The sequence below is a fragment of the Glycine soja genome, chromosome 4, assembly GCF_004193775.1.
Source record: "Glycine soja cultivar W05 chromosome 4, ASM419377v2, whole genome shotgun sequence".
Lineage (NCBI taxonomy): Eukaryota > Viridiplantae > Streptophyta > Magnoliopsida > Fabales > Fabaceae > Glycine > Glycine soja.
In genome coordinates, this window is record NC_041005.1 from 9,505,897 (window position 1) to 9,532,482 (window position 26,586).

Consider the following 26,586-nt stretch of genomic DNA (forward strand, 5'->3'; position numbering starts at 1 on the left):
TAATTAATGATGTAATGTATTCCCCGACAGCTATAGAATTACATTGTGAAGTTCACACACAAATATAATGAGAGTCATAAAATCTAAGTCCTAATTAATTATACATTTATATCAATCCCCCACCACTACTTATTAAGAGATCTAGTGGATTAATGAAATGGTCATATCCCTGTACCTTCAAAGAAGTTGTTGCAGTAAAGAACAGATACATTAAGCTTCGCTGACTGGGCCACTGCCATACAAATAGTTATAAGTACTATATAGATAACATGCTAATTTTTCTACATATACAGAAAACCTTGTAGGGTATATAGGAGGGGAAAGCTAGTATTTTTCAACGTACTATTTCTTACAAACAACAGCACCTAACTTGTTATTTAGTTCAGGGAAGATTTTCTTGGGCAACTTCTCCTTTAACAAACCGGCGCCAAAACCAGTGTTTACCCCATATGGTGTCCATTGACTCCAAAGGAATTCCTTTAGTCTCTGGCACGAAGAATATAACAAAGATTGTCATGATTACAATCCAACCCCCGTAGAACAAGAAGGCACCAAACTTAAAGTGGCATAGCATTGACAAGAATGTCTGGGATAATATAAACACAATTATGAACTGTACACCAACAGCTATGCTTTGTCCAGTGGTTCTGATTTTTAAGGGGAAAATTTCACTCGGAATTAGCCACGTCAGAGGCCCCCACGACCAACCAAAACCTGCCGAGTAGAAACAGAGTAACACCAACACCACAATTGCACTGCCCTTCGACACGTCCTTTGTACCATGAACACCAGTCACCGCTGCTAGCAGAACCGACACCGCAATCTTCAATTCATAGCAGTAGTCACAAAAAAATTGTCATCATTTGTACCAGCCACGTGTCAAATAATTTCAATAAATAATTTACCTCAACATTAAACTCAATTCTTAAAATAATGATACTTCCTCGTCCAATTATTTTAAATATTCCAATAATATTTATTATTTTCTCTATTTCTCTTCCTATCATATAATAGAAAAATAATTTTGAAACTTAAATGTAAACATCTTAAAAAAAATAAAAAGAAAAAAACAAATGTTCTAAGAAGAACGGTAATATTTAAACATCTCAAATTTATTAACATCCAATCAACATCTTTTTATTATTTTTATCTTTCTTCTTATCATATTATACATAAATTTTATTAATTACTTATTTTTCTTCTCTTTCTTTGTGATTCAAGGTGTCAACATTTTAGTATAAAAAATATTTTTTTTGATAAAATAATAATATGATATAATAAAAAGAGAAAGATATAAAAAATATTGATAAAGTGTTTATGAATTTGAGATGTTCGAAATTAATATTATCACTTTACTTCATATCATTCATTATACCTATATATTTTTTCTTTATTATTAAGTGTGAATTAGCATGTAGACGGCCCAATATATTTATCCTAATTCTTACATGTAATGTATAGAATAAATAAATAAAATAAAATAAATCAGTCAATATACTAAATTAGGATATAACATGTGATTCGATTAATAAGAATGACAAGTAGTATAACTCTTAAAAATACCGTTGTTAAAGAACAAACTCCGATGAATGGACTTAAAGAAGTTAAATGACTTTTGCTTACCTGGCAAACAAACATGCATATGCCACCGGTTATGAACAAAAACCTTCGACCAAAGCGATCAACAATAGCGGTAGAGACGAGGAGAGAAACAAGGTTGACTGCTCCAAGTATAACGGCAGAAAGTAAAGCGGCATCGTGTCCCAAACCCACAGACTGAAAGAGGTTAGGTGAATAGAATGCAACGATGTTAATCCCTGTCATCTGCTGAAAAAATGGGATAGCAATTGCCATGGCCAAGTGGGGTCGATACTGCCTCTCAAATATGGTCTTGAAGGGTTCCTGCTCCACAGATTTAGCAATTTGTGACCACTTAATGAGTTCTTCCAATTCGGGTTCAACATCGATGGAGGATCCTCTTGCTTTGCGTAGGGCTTTTCTGGCTTGCTCTATTTTGCCACGCTCAACCAAGCTGTTGGGGGTGTCGGTTATGAGGAAAGCACCAATTGTCATAACTGCTGCAGGCACCACTGCAAGGCCCAGAGAGACACGCCACCCCCAAGTTTTCTTTGCGGTTCCGAAGTTGATGCAACCTGCAACCAGCACTCCAAGTGATAGGAAGAATTGGAACCCTGTGTTGAATGCTCCTCGCCATTTCGGTGGTGCGATTTCAGAAAGGTACAACGGCGCAGCCTTTGCCCAACGTCATCAAATTAATTAGTAATCATTAACAATGACTACATTAAAATAAACAAAAAAGAATCCAAATGAAATACCCATGAGTATTGCTGAGTTGGCAATGCTGAATTTTTATGACAAGACCTAGCTTAATAACCCATCGAAAAGATTAAAGCTTATGATTACAAAAACAAATAATAAATGAAGCGGAAAACATGTTCTCATTTACTTTTCTAGTTTTGACTTTCTTTATTTGCGGAGTAATTTAGTTTGTGCATGTGTATGTACGCTATAAAGACAATGATGGGATAGAAGGTTGGACTCAATACGTTGTTCCTGTTTTTTTTTGGAAAATGGTTTTTGAAGATGGTATTAGTTTTGAAAGTTATTAGATGTCCTTATATATATCACTCGTTTTTAATATTTTGGTTGTTATAAAGTGAAGGATGAGACTACTTAATTATTATATAGTTCGTTTACGTTTGGATGATTGTGGTGGTTCTATATTTTATTTCAATATAGAATGGAAATTAACTGGCCTACTTGTTGGAATATTCAAAGTAAAACACTAAATGCTGACGAGCTCTTGCTTATTTCAGTTATTTGGTAGGGTACGTGTGAATATGAATAGAGAAACTACATTTTTTACAACCATTTTCTATTATTATATTTACAATTAGGAAAATGATAAAAAAAAATTTAAATAAGTTATGTGATGGAGAAAAATTGAATAAAAAGTACTTATTATATAAAAAAATGTGTGAGAATAATAAAATCAGTAGGAATGTGTTTTCGTTTAATAAGGCTTCCCAGAATCGTAGTGCGATATTTTTTGCCCCACATATTTTTATGGCGGGACTTCCTATCCCTTTACCCATGGGACCTGGTACCAGGGTGGGTCTAGACGGTGAGTTTTGGGGTAATTGCACCCATTAACAGATTATGACATAATTAATTTGATATATTATATAATATTAATCCATAGAGTATTTGCCTTCCACAAGTTTATGTATACGAGTATTGTCTTCCTAACATAAAATTTCTATATCCATAACATGTGTTTAATACTAAAGATACAAATCACCAAGTATGATTTATGATTTTTTTTTTTTATAATTGATTTGTGAATTATTGACAAGTAATTATAGTGTATGAAACATGTATGCTTTGACTCACTTGATTAGTGAAACCGACCCCAAACCCGAGTAGGATACGACCCAAAATGAGCATAGCAATATTTTCAGCACCTCCATTAAGGGCACCACCAACAACAAAGATGACACCACCCAAGATGATGGTGTTTCTCCGACCCAATGCCGCCGTGACTCGACTAGCTGCAAGAGATGACACTAACCCGGCAAGGTACAGAGAAGATGTAAACAATGTTAACACTTGACTGTCATACACACAGTACATGTTTACTTCGGTGGCAGCAGCCTTTCTTAATATATGTGGAAAGAATTTTTCCAGAAATGGTACCATTGTTGTGACACCTCCTGGAAATTTTTGACATGTTCGTTGAAAGAAATGGGTGAGCTTTACACGTCCAATTTATTTAAAACCTTCAATACTGTATAAATTTAAGCAAATACTAGTGTTTAATTTGCTTCTTAAAATCGCGAACTGCAATTAAAAATTAAAGGTTTGTTAAGCTAGACTTTAGTTTCTGGGCACACATGCATATACAGTTAATGTGCAAATTTAAGGACGGTTGTTTGACTTCGTGTGACCGCTGGCATTTGCTATTACTATCCACGATGAAATTTCTTTTTTAAGAATATTTTTTTATTTTTACTTTTAAGAATAAATTTGAATATTTTAAAAATATTTTCTTCTTAATTTTTTTTATTATTTTATATATGAAGATATTAAATATAGTTACATAAGATAAGAGGATAAAGTATTATTATTATTAGTTTTTAAAAATTAGGTTTTCCTTTGGTAAGCAATATAAATTGGATCAATAGTGTGTTAATTGTTCTGAGTGGAACTAATTTCTAATCTTTTAATTAACATCTTAAATTTAAATTTTATAAATAAAAAAGATATAACTAGAAGTTAAAAAGTGAGATTTCACTAATTAATCAGACTTGTGGATAAAGATTTATTACAAAGTTAACTGATACTTTATTCTTATAATATGATAATAAAAAATGACATACCACAAATACGTGATGGGTGAACTATTTTGATTAAACACCAATGCCTCATGCTTAGAAATTACTTCCAATAAAATATAACTGTCATCCATATATAAAAAAAGTCATTTTTCTTTTCCTTGTGGATCCTTTTGGGCAAAGATTAGTCTTAAGTAAAAATTTACTAGAAAATCATAAAACATAAGTGTACTTACACTATTAATTAACACCCTTATTTTTTTATTAAAAAAAATAAACATGTTATTTTTTTATTTGCAACCATATGCTATTTTTTGTACTAAAAAGTTTAGATGAGTTAAATCTTTAGGATTTATTAAGATCAAAATATATCTTTAAGACTTAATAAACACAAATAGAAATATTTACGGAATTTTTTTACTTACAAATGAATAATATTTTTTATAGTAAAAAGAATAGGTTTTTTTCCGTAAATACATCTTCTCTTTCCTATCTATACTACTTTGTAATTTAATTCTCAATACATACTACTTAACACTTTCTCTCCTTTTTGTTTATCATTTTCTTTTAAAAAATTAAAAAATAAAATTATAAAATTTAATTTAATAAATAAATAATTTTAAAACCAATTAAAAAGTTATATAATATAATATTTTAAATTAAAAAAAAAACAAAAAGGAGAGAGAAAGTCCCAAGTAATATATATTGGGAATTAAATTGCAAAATATTGTAGATCGAAAAAAAACAAGATAAAAAAGGTGTATTTACTAAAAAAAAACCAAAAAGATTAAATGAGTTATGTTTTGAAAGTAATCATAATGAATCTCAAAGACTCAATGATCATTTACAAAAAGTTCTTACAAGTTATCCATCATTTTCATATGCAAACTAAACAATGCAAGACATCCTTATTAAAAATAATAAAACACTTATCTTGGAAGGAATGTAGATATAATTTCTAAAATAAGTAAGATTCAGGTGTAATTATAATATAAATAATTTTATAGAATTCCCATATAATGATTCTCAAATTCTATGAATAATGTTATTTAAGAGTAAGATCGTGGTATCTCCTAATTTTGCTATATCTTTTACATCATAACTTTCAACCATGTGTCAGATCACGAGAGTCAAATTATGGTTGAGAACTAGTAGGAGACTTCTTAAGAGCAAATATCATGCTCTAATAAGAAGCTGTAGAAAGTGATCATTAAGAACAAAAACAAACAAATTAACCTGAAATTCCGATGTCATATCCAAAAAGGAGTCCACTGGATGCAGCAACGATGCAAGTGATGATAACTGAGAGCGTTATCTTGCCAGCAAAGCCATTGGAAAATGGTGATGAATCGACAGGAACCACCCCACCGGCCATTTTGAAAGTGAACCTCTCTGTGTATTGTGTATATCTGCTCCTCAGTTTCTAAGCAGCAGCTATGCTATATATTTGTGTTACTCAGTCTAACTCTGCGCAATGGTGCTCATAGTAATGAGAGCCTGGCAACTAATTTATATAGGCTAAGGGTGGAGTTGTTTGGACGCAGTCTAACGCAAGTTGCCCCAAATTAATGAAAGAAATGCGGCTAGAAGGAAGGTATACAGATGTATTTTTTTTCCTATAAAAAAATTGTCATTATATTATATACAGATGTATTTTTTTCCCCTAGAAGGAAGGTATTCTGATGACCCAAATTTATGAGATTAACATTTGAGGAAATTAAATCTCTATTTGTATACTTAAAAAAATTTAATCATTTATCAATTACGTTAGACTTACTGACTCTTGTTAATCTACACGCCAAAGTTAATCAAATTTATTTATTTTAGTATTTGTTCACTGTGATACATTCTTTTAGCTAAGCTTGACTTTATACATAAGATAAGTACGACAAACACACCATATGTCATGTCTTAATTAGCAATGAACTGTTCAATCTTTACTTATCATTTTTTAGCCAGGTAGTAAGTAGTTAACTCTTCATTGTTTCGATATGGGGATGGATATGCTACTATTAGTCTTCGCAAGCACAGTACCACCTATGTTTATTAAATTGAACTGGAAATAAAGGATGTCAATTCAGGTTAATTTGTATGTGGCTAATCACAACTCAAATTAATAACTGTTAGTCAACTTCATATTCAAGTACTCAACCCTTGTGCAGCTATGCAACCTGTGTTAATCAAGTCCGTATTTTTTTTATTAAAAAAATACTTATATAATGAAATTTTAAATACGTTATTTAATTGTACAGAAAAAAATACGTTATTTAATTAACTTATATATAAAAAATTAATTAATTTATATTAAGTATTTGAAATTATGTTTACTTAAAAAACAAGAATGTTTATTTTGGAAAAAAGATAAACTTAATTAATTACGATAGGTTATAGCTGGCCTACTTCATTACAAGTTAGCTTGCGTCCAAGTGTGAATTTTTTTTATTAGCAAGATGTGTTAAATTAGATCGTAACCATTTTCTAATAAAAAAATTGGTGATAAAAATTACTTTTTGACAAAAATATTTACGAAAAAAAGACAACCGTTAATGGAATGTTATCGAATGTAACCTCTTTGCTACTTAATTTGATAATCAATCTCGATTAAATTAAATTACTATCAATCACAATTTAATCTGTAGACATACCAAACTGCATTACCCAGTCCTCCAATATCGTTTGGTGTAAGATCTGATAATATATCATTACCATAATGAATTACGAATGGATCAATGAAAACGGTCCAACTCGTAGTACGCATCAATTTTATTTTTTATTTTTTTAAAAAGGTGTTTACTTGGTCAAGTACAATAATTTTTTAATAAGGGGCTTTAATTTGCTCATATAGCTAAGCAAGCAGTCACCTAACGTTATCTTCCAAAGTCAGAGCTACAAAAAGACAAACTTAATTACGATAGTTATGTGAAGGGAAAATTTTAAATAGAATATTATAAATATTGTTAATATTATTAATTAACTAAAATTGACATTTTATTTAAATAGTCACTGTTAAATGTTAGTTTTCAAGATAAAGACACAGCACTATATTAAGCAAGGTGTGATGTAATGCAGATTTGGATTAGGAAATAACACTAACAACAATAAAGTAAAAAACAGAAAAGAAACAGTAGCATGGCTGTCTTACAGAATCTGCACAATATATTGGTGAGCTCAATGGCGGTAGAAATAGTTAGGGGTGATATGGCCCAACCTGGCCCGTTAACTCGTCCCGAAATAGTTAGGCTTTTTTTAATAAATAGTTAAATAAATTTAGGTTTTGAAAATAGATTGGTATTTTTTTAATTAATTAGGATGATTTATGTTATATTTCAAGTCGTATTAATCTAGTTTAATGTCTAATACTCTCTTAAAAAGTATAATTTTTTTGAGCAATTGTGTATCAATAATAATTTTTTTATTTCATAGTTAACATGATATTATATTTATAATCAAATAATTTTATTTTAAAATTTATATTGTAAAATAAACCTTCATTTACGTTTTGTACTTTATTCTATGATAACTATACATAATGTTAAATTTAGTATTTCAAGTCAAAATTTTGTTTAATATGATCTGGTATTACTCCATATATTTCAGGTTTTTATCTAGTTGAGTTTCAGTTTAAATAAATGGTCTGATTAAAATTTCAGGACGGGTTGTGGCAAGAATAAATCCACGATTCTCACCCTTAAATAGTTAATTAGTAAAAATGACTTATAGGCTTTGGTGAGAAAGGAGAAGGAAAGGGTGAAGGGTTTAAATCACACCTTTAATATTTTACCATTTTTAGACTGTTTAGTTGTACCTTAGAAGTAAAATGTGTGAAATTTTGAAATTACAGGGGGGAAAATTTCATAGTTAACTAGTTTGGATAAAATTTGTGAAATCATGCAAGTTTAGAATCAAAATGTGCCTGAGAAAAATTTTAGGGGTATAATTTAAACTTTAATAGTTGGGGGAAAACATGCAATTGAACTTTTTTAATTTTAGGAATCAATTTGACTGATCATTATAATTTCAGTGATTAAATTGATTGATAGTTTATAATTTGTGGACTATTTTGTTATTTTATTTATTTGAAGGACCAATTTGATAGTATATTATAATTTTAAGGATTAAATTTAATTGATAGTGTACAATTTTAAAAGATCATTTTTTTTAATTGTAAGAACCAATTTAACTAATTATTACGATTTGAAGGATGATTCCCTAACAAATGGTGACAATTGATTCCAGCTCAAGAGAATTTATAGAAATTATTTTCTGACATTTTATTCTTGGACTTTAGCTCCATGCTTATTGCCCTCGACCAATGATGGTAATTATCGCCATTTAACAAAGCAAATACTACTAGCACAAATCCAGGGTTCTTCATTCGGATGCATGAAGTCTAGACTTGATGCATCAATGACTTTGTTAACAATAGCCTCTGCCATGATCCACGTTGGGTATGGATCGGAAGGTTCGAAGAATGGAAGATCAGATAGAGAGACAGCGACAAAAAGTCCCTGAGAAAAGAGTTCTGAAACCATGTCAAGGTGATAGTGAGCACGATCGATGTTGCTCTTGAGAAAGAAAAAAAGAAAGAGAAGTCGCCATAGAAGAGAGAATAACTTGTATATTGTTGTATTGAGAAGACGACATTTCAAGTATTTATGATCGATGAAATTTTATATCTGAATCTGAGTTCAGTGAGGAGAGTAGCTATTACTAATTGTGTGTAACTAACTACTAACTAACTCGGAGAATAGACTTACTAGATAAACTAAAATTAAAGTGATATGTAGTACACTTTAACATACGAACTTACAAAAAACTACTACTGGTACATAGGATATTCTGATATAGTATTATTGTGGTAAAAGTAAAGTACAAGTCCAAATAAAACATCGTAGTTGTAAGCAGGGAGTTCCAATGATTAATGATCATCTTTTGAGACTTACAAACAGAAGGTTAAGAAGGGAGTGCCCAAAATGTAGTCATGGAAGATTATCTTGCTTAACTGCTCCTCCAACAAACCTCCCCCAAAACCAGTGTTTGCCCCATATGGTGTACATTGACTCCAATGGAATTCCTTTCGTCTCGGGCAAGAAAAACATAATAAAGAGAGTCATCACTGCAATCCAAACAGTATAGAACAAGAAGGCGCCGAACTTGAAGTGGCACAGCATTGTCAAAAATGTCTGGGATAACGCAAATAGTGCTATAAACTGCACCCCAACTGCTATGCTTTGCCCGGTGGTTCTGATTTTCAAGGGGAAAATTTCACTTGGAATTAGCCAGGTGAGAGGGCCCCATGACCAACCAAAACCTGCATCATAAAAGCACAGTAGGACCAATACCAACATTGCGTTACCCTTTGACATGTCCTTTGTACCATGAACACCAGTCACCATAGCTAGCAAAGCAGACACCGCAATCTTCAACATGCCAACACAAATTATGATTATTAATAGTTTAACACTGATCTTGAACTAGTTTATAAAATACTGAGTGTCTTGCATGAATGTAACTGAGGTAAATCACGATAAAAAAATAAACGATTAATTAAGTAGGAGATGAGAATGTTTTGTTAGACGTTTTGCAGATAAGTGACATTTTTTGTTTTTTTTTTTATCCCGTAACAAAATATATTTGTTTGTCATTTTCTACTTTTTACATCAACCATATATATAATGGATGTAAAATAGATTTTTAGATTTTTTACATTGATTATAAAAAGTAGAAAATGACACCTCTTCTTACATTTGAAGGCAGAAAATGATATTCAGAGTGGTATCTCTTACAGCGAAAAAAAATCATGTCATAAAAATTGTTTTCATATTACATCTAGGTAAATTGTTGTTTTTTTTTTTACCAGTTAGGTCAAAAAGTCGCTTAATTAATTACCTGACAGAAAAGCATGAGAATGCCACCAGTAATGAACAAGAACCTTCGACCAAAGCGATCAACAACAGCAGTGGATAAGATGAGAGAAGCAAGGTTGACAATTCCAAGTATTACAGTTGAAAGTAAAGCAGCATCGTGTCCCATACCCACAGACTGAAAGAGGTTAGGTGAATAGAATGCGACGATGTTGATGCCCGTAAGCTGCTGAAAAAGTGGGATAGCAATTGCCATGACCAAGTGGGGTCGATAGCGTCTCTCAAATATGGTCATGAAGGACTCCTGCACCATAGATTTCGCATTATGCGACCAATTAATTAGCTCTTCCAACTCGGGTTCAACGTCGATGTTGGACCCTCTGACTTTGCTCAAGGCGTTTCTGGCTTGGTCTATTTTCCCGCGCTCAACCAAGCTGCTGGGGGTGTCGGTTATGAGGAATGCGCCAACTGTCATAACGGTTGCGGGCACCACGGCGAGGCCAAGGGAGATTCGCCACCCCCACGGGTGCTTCGCGGTGGCGTAGTTTATGCAGCCGGCGGCAAGCACTCCAACTCCTAGGAAAAATTGGAAGCCTGTGTTGAAAGCCCCTCGCCATTTTGGTGGTGCGATTTCAGAGAGGTATAGTGGCGCAGCCTTTTTCAAATTAATGCAACATCATACTGTTACTGATAAAAAATATGAAATACAGTAGTACAAATTAAGGTGCTTACTGTCACGGTGATGGTGTTTAAGTTGTTTTTATTGTGTGTATGAACAGAGTATTGATGTTTAAGGTTGGCACTGACCACACTTCTACACTAGCCAACTAGAACTGTTGCACTAGTATTTGAAATATAATTGTTAAATTGTGTAATTTTTTTTTACACAAAATTATATAAAAAAAAATTGAATAAATATGAAAGAAAAGTGTGAAATAAATTAGGGTTTAATGTTTATGAATTGATAAGGTAAATTTTTATCATCATTCAATCATAAATTATTATTTAAATTACTTAAAGATAATTATTTCAAAAGTCAAACAAATTTATCATAGATAATGGTTATGATTGAATGACTGAATAAAACTTTTTACATGTATAATTTTTTTTAATAAATTATTATAAATAAAAACTACTATTTATATCCCATTATAATTATTGTGTAAGAGAAAATAAAATGTTTAGTTTTTAAGTATAACATTAATTATTTTTTTCACTCATATTCCTTGTATATTAATGATGAATTACAAAATCTAGAAATAAGCTAAGGATAAATGGTCATTTTTATCTATGAAAGCATGTGGCGATGACAAATCCGTTCTTGAAAGAGGAAAATACAAAAATTAATTTCTAAAAATATAAAAAGTGAGACGAACTTGTCTCATTGTTAACTATCCGTTAACGTTACGAAATTTGCTTATGTGACACGTAGGGACAAAAATGACATGAAATAATTGTTAACGTGAACATATAGAATTAATTTGTCAATATATTTTCTTTATCATTTCTCCTTTTGACCGTTAGACTTACAACAATTACTTCTTATTCTTCCATTTTATATATTGTTCTCCATGAATGAAACACTAAACTACTTGTTCTTCTCTCTTCTTCCTCCTTGAGTGTTTCTTATTTTTTATCTCACCTCGATTCATTTAAGATATTGACAAATACATCCTTAAATTAAACAATTTATTGATATTTTTATCCTTCAAAGACATAACTTAGTGATAGATATATTCACTATTATAATTATTATGATTAATTAAACTCTCCAATTCATTGTAAAAATTAACTTTAAATTTGACAATAACATTGAAAGGCAAAAGTCATGACTAAGGAAGTATAAAAAGCATAATAATTACTACAAAGTTCCTGAAATTTCCTTAGTCATGACTTTTGTCTTTCAATCTTATTGTCAAATTTAAAGTTAATTTCTACAATGCAATTGAGAGTTTAATTAATCATAATAATTATAATCATGATATATTTGTTAATAAGTTATGTTTTTAAATTACAAAAATGTTAATCAAGGATGTATTATATTTGTCAACAACTTAAATAAATGGAAATGAAATAAAAATAAAAGTAAACACTCAAGGAGAAAGAAAAGGGAGGAAGAACAAGAAGCACATTTCTTGATTTATGAAGAACAATATATAAGATGAAAGAATAATAAGTAGTTGTTACAAGTATAATAATCAAAAGGAGAAGAGATAAAAAAAATTCTTAGTGACAAATTAGTAATCGGTACTTATTATAACAACATGAACAATTATTTCATAATATTTTTGTTCATGCGTGTCCTGTATGAGAATTTCGTAATGCTAACGGGTGAAAGTTAACAATAAGATAGATTTGTCTCATTTTTTACACTTTCAAAAACTATTTTTTGTATTTTTATCTTTTAGGGACAAATTTATCAATGTTATACATTTTTAGGGATAAAAATAACTATTTATCCATGAATAATGATGATGTAAGATTGATTTTGTAAAATTATTATTATTTTTTATTTATTTATTTACAATTTTATCTATACAAAATAATCTAAGAAGATAATTATTTTAAGATGAATGAAATATTATTATACTACTATAAATAACATTAGTACTCTTTAATTTCAGTCTAAATAAATATATTTTCAAGACATATACTCACTTGATTAGTGAAACCGACCCCAAGGCCCAGAAGGATACGACCCAAAATGAGCATAGCAATATTTTCCGCACCTCCATTAAGAGCGCCACCAGCAAAAAAAATGACACCACCCAACATGATGGTGTTTCTCCGACCCAACGCCGCCGTGACTCGGCTAGCCGCAAGAGATGACACTAACCCAGCAAGGTACAAAGAAGACGTGAATAACGTCAACAATTGGCTGTCATACACACAGTACATGTTCTTCGCACCAGCTCCATTTCTCAGTATTGATGGGAAGAATTTTTCAAGAAACGGTACCATCGTTGTGACACCTCCTGGAATTTTATAATATTTTCGTTAAATTAACCTTCAATTCTATAGTTAAGATTAATATTTGTAGGGATGTAAGTGGGTATGAGTTATCCCGTGAATCTGAATTGACTCAATTCAGTACAAATTGTTTAAGTTGAATAATTTTTATCTTCAAACATAAGTTATCAAATCCGTTAAATTTTAAGCTGGATTATAAGTTTTAATACCTAAATATGCTAACTCATTAATTTATATTAAAAAAAATAAAATACTAATTCATGTAAGAATGAGTGAGAGATGTGTTGTTTACTTTAGAAATGAAGGGGACCACTCAAAGCTTGCATGATCAGAATGGAGGGGGATCCACATGTGCAGCAGTTGCCGCAGCATCAAAAGAGAGGGGTGTGAAAGAAAAATTAAAATAATATTTGTAAAAAGTATTAAAATGTTATATAAATAATATAATTCTTTTATCATCACCCTGCTAAGTAGCTAATTACTGCATGCATATCACAAAAGACCAAAAAATTATGAAGTGACCATAGACTATATGATCCGTAATTAATTATCACATTATGAGTAATCAAAGGTTATTAATTTTTTTAAAATTAAAAAATTTAAATACGTGCCAAATAAATATTGATTGGTACTATAGATATTTTTTTAGAGACGGCATAATTTTCCATCTGGAATTTGCTGACTGTTGCTTTCCATCATGGACTTTTTTTGTTTTTTTAATTGACGCCTTGACGAGTCATAAATAAGCCATCTTCTTCAATGTATAGTAATACATAGCTTCAATTATTGTGATTAAACACCAAAAAGACGGTTTTCAATATATAGTAATACATAGCTTCAATATATAGTAATACATAGCTTCAATTATTGAAAAAGGCGTGTTAAGCCATTTCCACTTTGAAATGCAAACAAATTAGCATCAGTTACATACTTACTTAGTTAAAACGGTTTTTTTAATCGCACAAACCCCAAAAAGACGGTTTTTTTTTCTTTTGTCTTGGTAAGTTGGTGGTGTTAACATTTGGTATTGGTATATCCTGTCCCTAATCATACGATTTTTTTAATTAATATATGTTTTTTAAAAAATAATTAATTATATTAAATCTGTTAATAATATTTATTTAATTGTTCTTATTAATGTTTGAAAAGAGAATAAATAAGTAAAAATATGTAAGAGAAAAAATAATTAATGGATCTAAAAATTATAAAAAAAATCTTATGAAAAGAAATAGATAAATTTCTGAAAAAATGATAATTAGAGAAAAAGGAAGTAGTTATGTAAGACGGACTTTGTTGTTTTGATAAGAAAAAAATGTTGAGCGCGAATATTGCTAAAGAGATTGATGAACAATGAAGGAATATAAAGAAAACCTGAAACACCGATGTCATATCCGAAAATGAGTCCACTGGATGCAGCAACGATGCAAGTGATGACAACTGAGAGTGTTATCTTGCCGTCGAAGCCACAGGGCGGTGCATCAACGACGGCTAATCCCCCTCCGGCCATTTAGACAGTTCAGTCTAACTTGTGTAGAGGAGAACCACATAAACTAAGAGCTCGTGGCAACTAATTAATTTATAGACTTTTTCGCAAAAGGAAATGGCCCCACATCGAAGAAACAAATTAATTTCCTTTACTTTTCCGATCCTAATCATGTCAATTTTTTTCCTTCATGTATTACTTCTTCTGGACAATTCTCTTAGCCAAGATTAGAAACTTGTTTGTTCATATTATATATAGAAGACTAATCTCTTCGTTTTTTTTTTTTTATAAAAAAAATGCACTAATCTTTTCGGTTAGATCCTATCTCGTTTTAATGTCATTATCTATATTGACTATCTTAGCAATAATCCACTGCAATCTTGGTTAAATTAATTTATTTTAGTAGTAGTTGAATATGATACATTCTTTTAACTAACCTTAATTAGAATAAATCATTGTAGCATTGAACAATCTGTTCCTTCTAAATATCATGATTAAGTGTGAAGGAATTTCTTGTTGCTGTCATATAGTATTCCCCATCAAACATTTCATAAAATAAAGTTTCTATAGATCCCCCCGTCAATATATACATTATCAAGGAAAAAGTATGTTGAATATCCTTCTATTTGAGTTTTTGCAAAATGATACTACAAATTTAGGAATTTATCTTATGATCGTTTAATGATCATATAATGATACTCCATAATTTATACTGTTTTTTTTTAACTCCATAATTTATCCTGTTATGTAATCATAAATCATGATTGATATGGTTTATCATATATAATTATTTGTAATTAAATAATAATATAAAATTGAGCATATATGATCTTTTTTCTCTTATCTTAATTAATCTTTAAATTTATATTAACATTTTAATATGTTGCTGCTTTTGGAATCCACCAACCCAGCTCAACAGTATTAAGTACATTGTTGTTAATGATAAAGAATTCAAAACATCTTGAATTAATGCATGAAAAATTAAAAGCAAATTAATTATTCAGCATCTTTTCTTTTTTTTGTTTATTACATATTTTTATTTTATTTTTCGATGGATGCATATTTTTAATTTTAAAACTTACACAAAACTCCAAATTATTATAAATGTTGAGGTTCAAACGCTTGTTCAAAGATTTATAAAAATTGAATTTTTAAAAGTTTAAAAATTTATTAAGAGACTAAAAACCTTATAATAAAAGTTAAGACATCTTAACCAATCAAATTTTTGTTCAACGATTAATTAAAGATTAAATATGAAAAAAAATTGAGGAATAAAAATTTAATTAACATTTTTCCTTATATTCGAAATATGAGGGAGTAATACAAACATTTGCTCATTTGAATCATTTGCTTCTTTTATAATTTTTTTGGTACATATTTGAATTATTTATCTAAATCTATTAAAGAATGCATTAAGTACGGATCAAAACTTTGGGTCAAGGCACATGCCTTATCAATTGACGATAGTATTATTTGCGTTTTACTTGGTCACGTACTCTCCTTTTCTTTTCGTTCTTTTTTTTGTGTGTGTGTGAGTAGTAAGAAGCTTTGCTGGTACTAGCAATTCACAACTACTCACCTAACACTTATTCTCACTTGATTCAAAGCATGAGAGCTAGCTATGAGATCAGACATACGATATTTATGTGGTGTGAACAGTCAGTCTTGATACAATTCCAATATTCCAGGTATTATCATTGCAAAGTTAAAAGGGAAATTAATGAAAGGTACCTCTTGTTTACTTATGCAGCACCATTATGAGTTTTTGACCAAAATGATTTTGGAGAAGTTATTATTGATAGGGGTCATTCAACAAAATATTTAGTTGTTATGAGTGATTTTTGTCACATCAAATTTGGATGGTATCATTTGATTTTATGTTACACCTTCAAGTGGAGTGGCTTGTCGCAACAACCTGAAACCACCATGTTTTATATTATACATGAGATATCATTCTATAAGTTGTCTCTTTTTTTTTTTCATTGCATAACAGGTCAGATGATGTCAGTCAACAATTTGTCACTTAGATGATTTTATATTTTGTTTATTTATATTTTGGTAGCTGTTTTTTTTTTGTCTTTTTTCAGTTTTATTTGTTGATATTTGATTAGGAAAATGTATTAGGAAAATATTTGTTTGTCTTTTATGTTAATTTTTAAAAATTTATTAGGAAATTGTTGTTTTTTATGTTTTAATAATATTTTAATTTTTTTGTATGCTTTAGAAAGAGGTAGGGATCTTATTTTTGTATACTTTAGTAAGTTGTTATTATTTTAAGAAAACGTATTAGAAAATAATATAGTTGAGGTTATATTTGTGTCTTTTTTTATGTTTTGCTAGCTCCTTTTTTTAAGCTGTCTTGTATGTTGTAGAAATTAAAAATTATAATACGATGTAGGAAATTATTATTTTTAATTTTGTCTACCGTTACCATTTATATTATATAATTTATTTGTGTTTAAATATTTTAACGTTTTATTAATTTTTTATTTGTTGAGTTTTAGAAATAAAAAATTGTATGATGTATAATTTTTTTTTTCGTATTTTTACTGTTTATTTTTTATATTGTTATTTTGTTTTATTTGTAAATTTTATTTGTTAAATTTTATTAAAATGCCGTATATACTTTAGTTGATTTTATATTTTACTTTATTTATATTTTGGTAGCTCATGTTTGATTTGTCTTTTTTCAGTTTTATTTGTTGATATTTTATTAGGAAAATGTAGTAGTGACATATTTGTTTGTTTTTTATTGGATAATTTTTTAAATTTATTAGGCATCACTTGGGTGAAAAATTATTGACTAATGCTTGCTGGGTGGTACAAAGTTTCCTGACGCATCTTGTGCAGTAAAAAAATATAAAGAATGAGTCAACTTGCAAAATAATACCTTATATTTAACATGAAACAAAGGTGATATCATCCATTAAATGATAAACCCGTGGTGTTATTTTAATTGAGACTACCCAAATCTAATGTGATAAAATCACCCATAGATAAATAGTTTATTAAATCACCCGTATCAATAATAACTTCTCCATTTTAGTAAAAAAAAAAAAAACCCACCATTGATATTAATTCCTAGAGTGTGGCGTATGAATCATTGATACTGATAGATAAAAAATACAGAGATAGAGAAGTTGAAAAAAATATATACTAGTGAATGGAATTGAACTAAAAATTAATTAAACCATTTTCAACCTGCATCGAACAAAAAGCACGGTTTAATTCGGTTTTGCAGTTTAATTTGGACAGAAACATTTTTCATTTCAGTTTTTTTTGCTAAATCAACCATATGATTGTTCAAAAAGTATTTGTGAACCAAACTAAACTATAAACCAAATTGAACCCGGAGTTAAAATGCTGAACCATCTTCAACAGTGCACTTAATTAAACAAATAGGTTGGTTCAGTTGGATGAATTATTCTCAAGTTTGATTCAATTCGGAAAAATTGTTTTTCAATTTAATTTAATTTTCTGTGCTGAACAACAGGCCTACCTACAGATACAAATTGACCGGTCAAAGCAATTAGTCAACTAATATGCGGAGTGCCTGATTTGTGCGGGGACTAGGGAAAGTCCATTAAGGGTACATACAACATAGTCAAAAATTTATTATTCAATTTCTTTGTTCAAAATGTTCCACTATTGTCATTATGGATGGAAATTGGAAAAAGTTTCTGACAACAGATATTTGAAGAAGAAGAAAAAATGCATCAACCAAATTTAATTGCCTAAATAAATCAAGTCGTCGATGGGGTTGGATCAAAGTTGAAATCCGAATTGCATTATTCTCCGAACTGAAGCTACCCTTGAGCCAACTTACACATAGTTCCTGAACAGGAAATAGGAAAAAAATGTGGCGGAAACAGGAAGCTTTTGCAAATAGGTGTTGTAATTTTAATAATTATTTCAAAATATTTTTCTTAAAATATACTTAATTATATGGAGAAGTTATAATATTTAAATTCAAATTTTGAAATTTAAATTTCCTATTAATGCCAATAAAAGTGAAAATTAAGAGGGGAATAATGACAATTATAGATTTATTATTAGTGATAAAAGAGAAAAAAAATTGGTTTGAAGTTAAAAAAAATGATTTTAAAAGGAAATGAGGTTATTGACTTTGTTTTTGTTTTTTTCTTCTTTGTTTCTCTTTATTTTTTCTTTGTCTCTATTAAGTCTTCTCCCTCTTTATTCCTAGGTCAATTTTTTGTTTTTTTGAATTCTATAACCTAAGTTCCGGTGAGAAATTCTTGTTGTATACTAAAAGATTTGTGTGGGACACTATAAATAAATCTTTTAAGTCAGTGATTATCATGTTTCAAAAAAATTAATCACATTCGTGATTTTTTACTTCAACAACAACAAAAATTACTTGAAAGTTAACACAATAAATATGGCATGACCAACATAAGTAGCGTGCTATGAAAAAACAATAAATTGTAGTACCAAACAATAAATACAAGACTAGTTAAGTGCGTAGTCCATATATAAGTGGAATTTTGTTGATAATCCTCGGGTCCTGTAAAATAATATGTGTTTATTCATTTCAGATAACAATTGTACATGACAAAACTAACGGATAAATTAAGAAAAAAATTATTGGAAGTTAATAAACTACTTGATAAATAGAATAAGTCATTAAACTAGCTGATAAGTATTAGCAAAAACAAAGGTTTTATCTGAGTTAATCAGCGACTTATTATTTTTTATGCTTATTTTTAATTCTTACTAATATAAAAATTGGCTTATAAGCATTAAATAGGCTTAATTATATAATCAATTCCTTAATTATGATTAAAAATTCAATTGTATCTCTTAATTATTAAAAAGTACAAACAAGTCCTCCAATTGCTTAAAACACTTTAATTGGGTCTTTCAATTATCAAAAAGTTCAATCAGATTCTTAAATTATTTAAAAATACTACAGTCATACCATTTCCATCAACTTCGTTAGTTTGATCATAAAAAATTGTGCAAATAAATATTTTTACATCAATTATATTGACAACAAATGTAAAAATGTCTATTTCCATCGATAACATATCTTAATAAGAATTTCAGTTTTATAATGATTACATTGACAATCAATACAAAATTAAAGTTTCTTCTTTAAAGTCAATTACACTGAAAATCGATATAAAAATATCTATTTTTATCGATCAAACTAACAAAGTTGACAAAAAAGATACAAGCAATCTCATTAAATAAAATAAAATGACAAACGAATATAAGATAGTAAGGATATAAAAGTTCAAATTTATTAGCTAAAATGTTACTTGCTAATACCCACTTATTTTTTAAAAGGATTATGTTAGCAAGATACACCCGAATGCATTAGTTATAATTATAATTTGTTAAAGTATACCTTCTAAAAAACAAGTGGGTCTCCAGTAGCATTATATATATATATATATATATATATATATATATATATATATATATATATTATTTTGGAGTTCAAAAAAAATCTTTCTATAGATTCTATTATTATTATTTTTTATTTTTATTGTGTGTAAAAAGAATAACCTCACACAGGAATTAGTTATTTTGATATTGTCATTGTAGCATAATGAGTTCAAGCATGAATTACTCGTTTTGATACCGTCACTGTAACATAACGATTACTGGGCTCACGCATGAATTACTTGCCAACAACCCAACTTCCAAATGAATTAGGCTTGAATTACTAATTGAAACTGAAGAAATGTTTATGAGTAGGGGCTTGGAGAAAAAGAGAAGATAATTTTTTTTAATAAAAATCAATTTTTTTATCCAAATTATAGTTCTTTATTCAATAATAAAAAATCAATTTGATAACATTTTAAATAATAAATTAGCATAAATATTGTCTTCTCTGAGTTAATATGTGAATAAACCTTGAATTAACATCAAAATATTCAACAATATTGAAGAGGAGCAACTTCACACTGAATTACTTATATATAGAATAACCCGTCCTCTTTGTTAATTATATTTATCTTCCTTTTCTTTTCTTTCCAATGCCTTACTCGTGAACATGCCCTAAAAAAATTTAATTAGTCACCTTAGTTTTTTTCTTCTAAGAGCCACTACCGTATTATATTTGAGGTAAAATTGTCGATGATTATAGTTCAATCCCCAAAATTGTCTATCATCCAACGGGATTATCCTAATTGAGTTGATATAGGCAGTACTCAATTTATTACTGTATTATTAATATTAGAACTAATGTTAATAAAACCCTCTAAAAAAATTGAGCTGGATATAAACACTCAAGTAGCATCACATTCTCATGTTACAAATTGGCTAGCTACTAATCAAATATGACATGTTTAGAACTGTTTTTTATCTGCATAATACGTATATTAATGATAAATAACAGTATGCAAGAAATACCCCACGAAACAAATTACAAGTGTTAAGCTGTGTGCTACCCTACTGACTCAGGAAAATAACGGTTACAGAATATTAATATTAACTACTATAAATATGAAGCAACCGCCCCTAGGACATGGATGCCCCAAAGGGATCACACAACCATCCCAAAACTTATAGCACGAATAAAAGCTATCCAAAACTGTTTTAAACACTCCCCAGGTTGTATACATAAAGAGGCTTGAAAATTAAAATCATTTTGATTCTGAATTATAGCAACAAAATCTACATTAGCATTTAGAATATAAAAAATGCAATATCAATAGTTTATCCTACAATCATTATTAAAAACCAGAATCTAGAACATATAGATGATCTAGAAACGTGAAAACACCACAAGAAAAGTGCCATACATAACACACAACAATAGCACAACAAGATAATACAAGGCAAGCTGCACCTAATAAAGTAGTAAACATCTAAAAACAAGGCTTGCCTTTCGTTCGTACACAGAGATACAAGAGATACATACTTAGACTAGCAGCTGATTTAGATATAAAAATACTAATGAGAACAACAACATATATGACCATAGGCATCACTTTTTGAGCAAGCTTCCCGAGAAAATCCTCTTGCAATATGGACTGGTGCGCAACCCTTTGTGAGCACGAACGATTTCAGCCAAAGATGCATGCAGAGGGCCCTGTGTTACACACAACCTTTATATACTTAGTAACAACTTTTAACTATCAAGGCATGCTAGTTGTGCAAGAAGAGCCATCCATTATTTTTCAAACCTTTGTAAAAAGTAAAGCAGATCGAATGACATAGTTGGCATATGGGTCTTGCAACAACTGTTCAAAGCGAGGAACAGACGTCAACTCTCCAACTATCCTTGGCCTGCTGTTTCCGATATGCTTAAGGCATTTTTCGACCACATGACTGCTGAATTTCTGTGTAGACAAAATTACAAAGCTTCCTTTGAACTGGCTAAGCAGTTTGACTGAGACAGCTGGGGTATCCGATTCTATAACATACTGAACAACATAATTTCTGCAAGAACAATTTGTGAGATAGTGAATCTCTTCCTAACGTAGGCAACAAAACAAGAATAAGTAAATAAGTAATAATCAATAAACATATATAAGTATTTTCAACATCATGTCACAAGATGGAGACCAATTATAGATAGTGAATCTCTTCCTAACCTAGCCAACAAAATATTTGTAACTAGCAAAAAAAAAAAAAACTATCTAATTCAAAATTAAGCACTGAGAAGATGAATTAAATAAGAAACTCAATGTATCATTTACCACAGATTATATCTATGACATAACTTTCTATGAATAATAACTTAAAGACTTACTGTCCTTATGAAACAAAAGGATGAAAAGTAAATTGACAAATTATTATATCAATAATATCAGATGTATATTATTACCCAAATGCATCCTGAGCGAGGAGAAGTCCATTTTTGCATATTTCTGTGACCAGCTTATCCCGATTCTTTCCTGTTGAGTGATGAATGCAACATTGCAATACACAACATCCATGCCGATGAGTAGCTATTTCAACACAAAACTTCACAGCAGCATCAAAAATAAACTGCCATGATGATAAAGAGAAACAATAAGCAACTGCACAATTTTGTTTAAACTAATAGGTCCATGAGAAAACAAATAACAGAATTTGTGATAAACTGCCATGATGATAAAGAGAAACAATAAGCAACTGCACAATTTTGTTTAAACTAATAGGTCCATGAGAAAACAAATAACAGAATTTGTGATACGTCTGAGCTAACTTTTCATGTAAAAGCATAAGTTGTAAATAAGCAAATCCGAGAAACAATATATAAATAAGGTTAGTAAGCATAGAGCAGAAAGTATCACGCAAAAAATTAATCAAGTTGACATTGGTTTGGTTTAATAAGTATGCAAGTGTTCATACTATAAGAAGTTAAACATGAATTAAATCATCGTTGAAACATGTTTCTACAACATGAATATCACATGAATGATGACCACTGCTTGCAATGTAGATTAAATACAAGTTTGTGCTAGACTGTTGATCAAAATAAAAGTTGACATGGATATGACATATTAATTAACATGACATTGTAAGTTTGCTTCATTTATGAAGAATAGTTAAAAAGCTTACCTACCTATTCCTTCTTTTGATATACTCAAGCAAAGAGAACGGGGGTATAAAACTAATTCCCATGCTAGACGCGGCACTGTCAAGGTTAGTATTATGATATATGAGTGGTCTAACAATACTTTTATTTTCTTTAACACGAGGATCACAGTTGGTCAGAAATGCGTAACATAGAATGGTCTCAGAAAGTAGTTTCTCTTATTCCCACTTTTTGATTCCCATGAATACTGCATTGCCAATTACTTGCGTCATAATGTTAATAATTCAAAATGTTCAACAAGTAACAAAACACAAGTAAAGTAAGAAGAAGAAAAAATGGACCGTAAAAACTTAAAGGAGAGTAAAAAAGCGAAAAGATATGAGTGTTATACCTGATTATCTTGACAGCTAAAGCATTGCAAGCAACGTTGAATGACGTGATTTCCATTCAAATCCTTAATAAGATCAAGAAAACCCGGTTGAATGGCAGACTTCACCAGTGAAACTTGTTCATCGGAGGTGAGGGTCTCGATCAACTTCTGCACCACGCGTGTGCTGTTGCAGTGACAACTCAGTAAACAAACAAAACAAACAAATCAAAATGCTTTATTATGTTCATATATATATATATAAAGCACGAACTTTTAATTAAATGGGAAGAAATATATACATACCCGTGAGTATTTAAAGAGATTCTAACGAGCTGGGTTGGGTGATTGGTCAACAAGAGCACAATCTGCAGGAGTTGATCGTCGGTGCAAACATCGAGCAGCTTCTGCACAAGATAATTCCCGAAAGAGTCTATCATGAGTTCAACAACATTCCCAATGATTCCCTCAAACACGATACATATATCCTGGTAGGTCCCCTCATCCACCATCCGCTGCAGAAAACGACAACCATTCTGATCCTTTGCCAGGTTGTAAATGTAGCACTGCGCATCAGGCACAGAATAAAAATCCAGCAGCATGGGCAGTGATGAGAAATCACCACCACCACTTCTTTGAACAGAAGGAGCAGCAGCAGAATAAAAGTTCTTAGGAACAACACTCCCACCCACGCCATGAATTGCAGCAGCATCATCATCGCGAGGACTCCTTCTGTAAGAACCGTACCCATTCTCAAAGTAGTGTTTTGCATCTCTCCCTTGTAGAAAAACGCCATTGTTGTCATACCTAAACGCTGTAGCAAGGTCTCCCCCGATTCTCCTCGGAGATAGAAAAGGGGAAAGTTCAGCTTTTTGTTTTGCAGCAACGTAATAATGTGATGGGGTAATATTGGCATTGGGAGGATATTGATGTTGAGGCGTTATCTGAGAAAACCTAATGGGACTTTTGACTCCTCCTCCATCGTGGAGAGACTGTGAAGCCGCCATGTAACGATCACGGAGAATCTGATAGTTATTATCAGATGTACCCTCTAGCTGCCTCCTCCTCTGATCGACGAGGTGATGATACACGAGGTTGGCGTGATCATCTGGGGTGCCAAGAGTGTAACCTTTATCGAATAAAGGCACATTGTTGACATGCTGATGATAGGGAAGGGATGGGAAGGTTCCTGTTTCGTTGAAACAAAAAGCGTAAGGGTCCAGACCCATGTTGGTTTGGGTGTTGTTAACATATGGGAGGGTTCCTGTTTCATTGAAATAAGAAGCGTAGGGTTCGAAAGGCATGTTATCGGTTTGGGTTGCATCGAAGAAGTTGATTCTGGAGAAATCATGGCCCCAAACGGGGTATGCAGGGTCCAACCAGAATCTGCAGGGAGAGGGAGGTGGTGGTGCGGGAGAAGGAGCGAGAGGGACCCTGGTGATGGGGGACCCAACGGCCACATGGTCAGGGTGAAGGAATGGTGATGGTGTTGTGGGAATCCCAACGAACCTTGTTTCTGCGTCCTCTGCTGCGTTTCGTTTGTTGTTGTCGTCTGACATCTTCAGCATGGGGGAATCCATGATTCGGGGTTTGTTTGTTTGTTGTCACGTGAAAAAGTGGGACGGAATTAGAAAGGACGGCGGTTGCGGCAATGAGCGTGGCGTAGCCTATGAATCTGGTTTTGATTCCATGGGGATTTGTGAAGAGAGAGAGAGAGAGGGTTTTTGATTGTGAAATTGTTTGTGACACTATTGAGTATTGACTCGGTGACACTGGTTTAACAAAATCAGCAGCCAACAGCTTTCACTCTTCCATTCCTACCACTATTTGTATGCTAGGGTGATATCGTGAAATTAGGGAAAAATTACTTCAATCTTATATTTTCTTTTTATTTTATCTTTTCAGTTATTTGAATTTACTTTAATTTAATCTTATTTTGTTCTGTTAAAACTGGTAAATATTTGATGCTACTAGTAAATCATAAAGCTTTTGGTTTGCTCTCAAAAGTCATAAAGTTTATATAAAAAAGGAAAATAGAAAATTCCTATCACAACTTTATGGTTTGCAAATATCTGCCAATTCATTAAAACGTGCGTTTGAATGTGGCAAAAGTAATCCCATAAAGGAGAGTATGATATACAAGAATATACTTATAACAATAAAAAAAATGGAATGGTTAATTTATTCAAATAATAAGATATAATGAAAGTAAAAAATCGTCAAGAAGAAAAAAAATTATATGAGTAATATCAATCAATCAATATCAATATATTATACAAAGCACATTTACTGACTTTGTTTGTCAATATAAGTGTCAAGCATTGATTAAAATAGATCTCACTTAATTTAATAAGTTGATTTTGTCATGTAATAACAAGATTAGTTGCACAAAATTTATATTGATTTTGTCATTAAAATACCATTAATATTGACCGTATAATATCTATACCAACGCATAAAGGAGATACAATTATCTACCGTTATACTTGAGAAATTGAAAATTGAAATTAAAGAAGGGTTGCCGCGTGGAAGGGAGGAATAGTTGATTTTTGCTGTGAGTGTGGATGGCATAAGTACGGCACAAAGTCTTAAAGAATTAATTTTTTTTTATTTTAACTCATTCGTACACATTTTTGTATATTTTATTTCTTTTTTTTTTTTTACTAATTGTTGTTTAATTAATCTAGCATGCCTTTCCCGGGATATGAGGTTGGAAACTGTCATTGCCAAGGAGGTAATTGATGAAAAAAAGGAGAGGGAGAATATTTTTTCAAAATCAAGATTATTGTAATTTTTTAGCAATTAAATATTTTTATTTTTAGTTATGTTGTTCAATTGGTTTTTAATTTTTTTATTTGGAGTGTGTCATTCATTAAATAAAATTCAAAAGTTGTAATTAAAAATTATTGTAACATATTAATTTTTGACACAATAACACAATAAAAATGCGAGTACAAAAACTTACAAGCATTAATTATTTGATAAAATTCAAATTTCAAATAATTTATTATTAACTATATACGATTCACCCCTCGACCACTTTTACAATT

General features: G+C 30.6%; 3 protein-coding genes across 3 annotated transcripts; all 3 read right to left on the reverse strand.

Moving 5' to 3' along the window:
* Window positions 1-5,846, reverse strand: LOC114409291 (sugar transport protein 5-like). Its single transcript, XM_028372697.1, has 4 exons — window positions 5,592-5,846; window positions 3,415-3,734; window positions 1,624-2,253; window positions 1-823 (listed from the first exon to the last, which is right to left on the reverse strand). Exons 1-4 carry the CDS (start codon window positions 5,728-5,730, stop codon window positions 383-385), a joined length of 1,530 nt encoding a protein of 509 aa, XP_028228498.1. The 5' UTR covers window positions 5,731-5,846; the 3' UTR covers window positions 1-382.
* Window positions 5,847-8,955: 3,109 nt separating this feature from the next.
* LOC114409292 (sugar transport protein 5-like) lies at window positions 8,956-14,776 on the reverse strand. Its single transcript, XM_028372698.1, has 4 exons — window positions 14,561-14,776; window positions 12,878-13,194; window positions 10,245-10,874; window positions 8,956-9,775 (listed from the first exon to the last, which is right to left on the reverse strand). The coding sequence occupies exons 1-4, from the start codon at window positions 14,694-14,696 to the stop codon at window positions 9,335-9,337; spliced, it is 1,524 nt and encodes a 507-aa protein (XP_028228499.1). The 5' UTR covers window positions 14,697-14,776; the 3' UTR covers window positions 8,956-9,334.
* A 6,594-nt stretch (window positions 14,777-21,370) lies between these two features.
* LOC114408102 (maternal protein pumilio-like) lies at window positions 21,371-25,372 on the reverse strand. Its single transcript, XM_028371217.1, has 5 exons — window positions 23,843-25,372; window positions 23,561-23,723; window positions 22,474-22,637; window positions 21,830-22,085; window positions 21,371-21,735 (listed from the first exon to the last, which is right to left on the reverse strand). Exons 1-5 carry the CDS (start codon window positions 25,114-25,116, stop codon window positions 21,631-21,633), a joined length of 1,962 nt encoding a protein of 653 aa, XP_028227018.1. The 5' UTR covers window positions 25,117-25,372; the 3' UTR covers window positions 21,371-21,630.
* Between the last annotated feature and the right edge of the window lie 1,214 nt (window positions 25,373-26,586).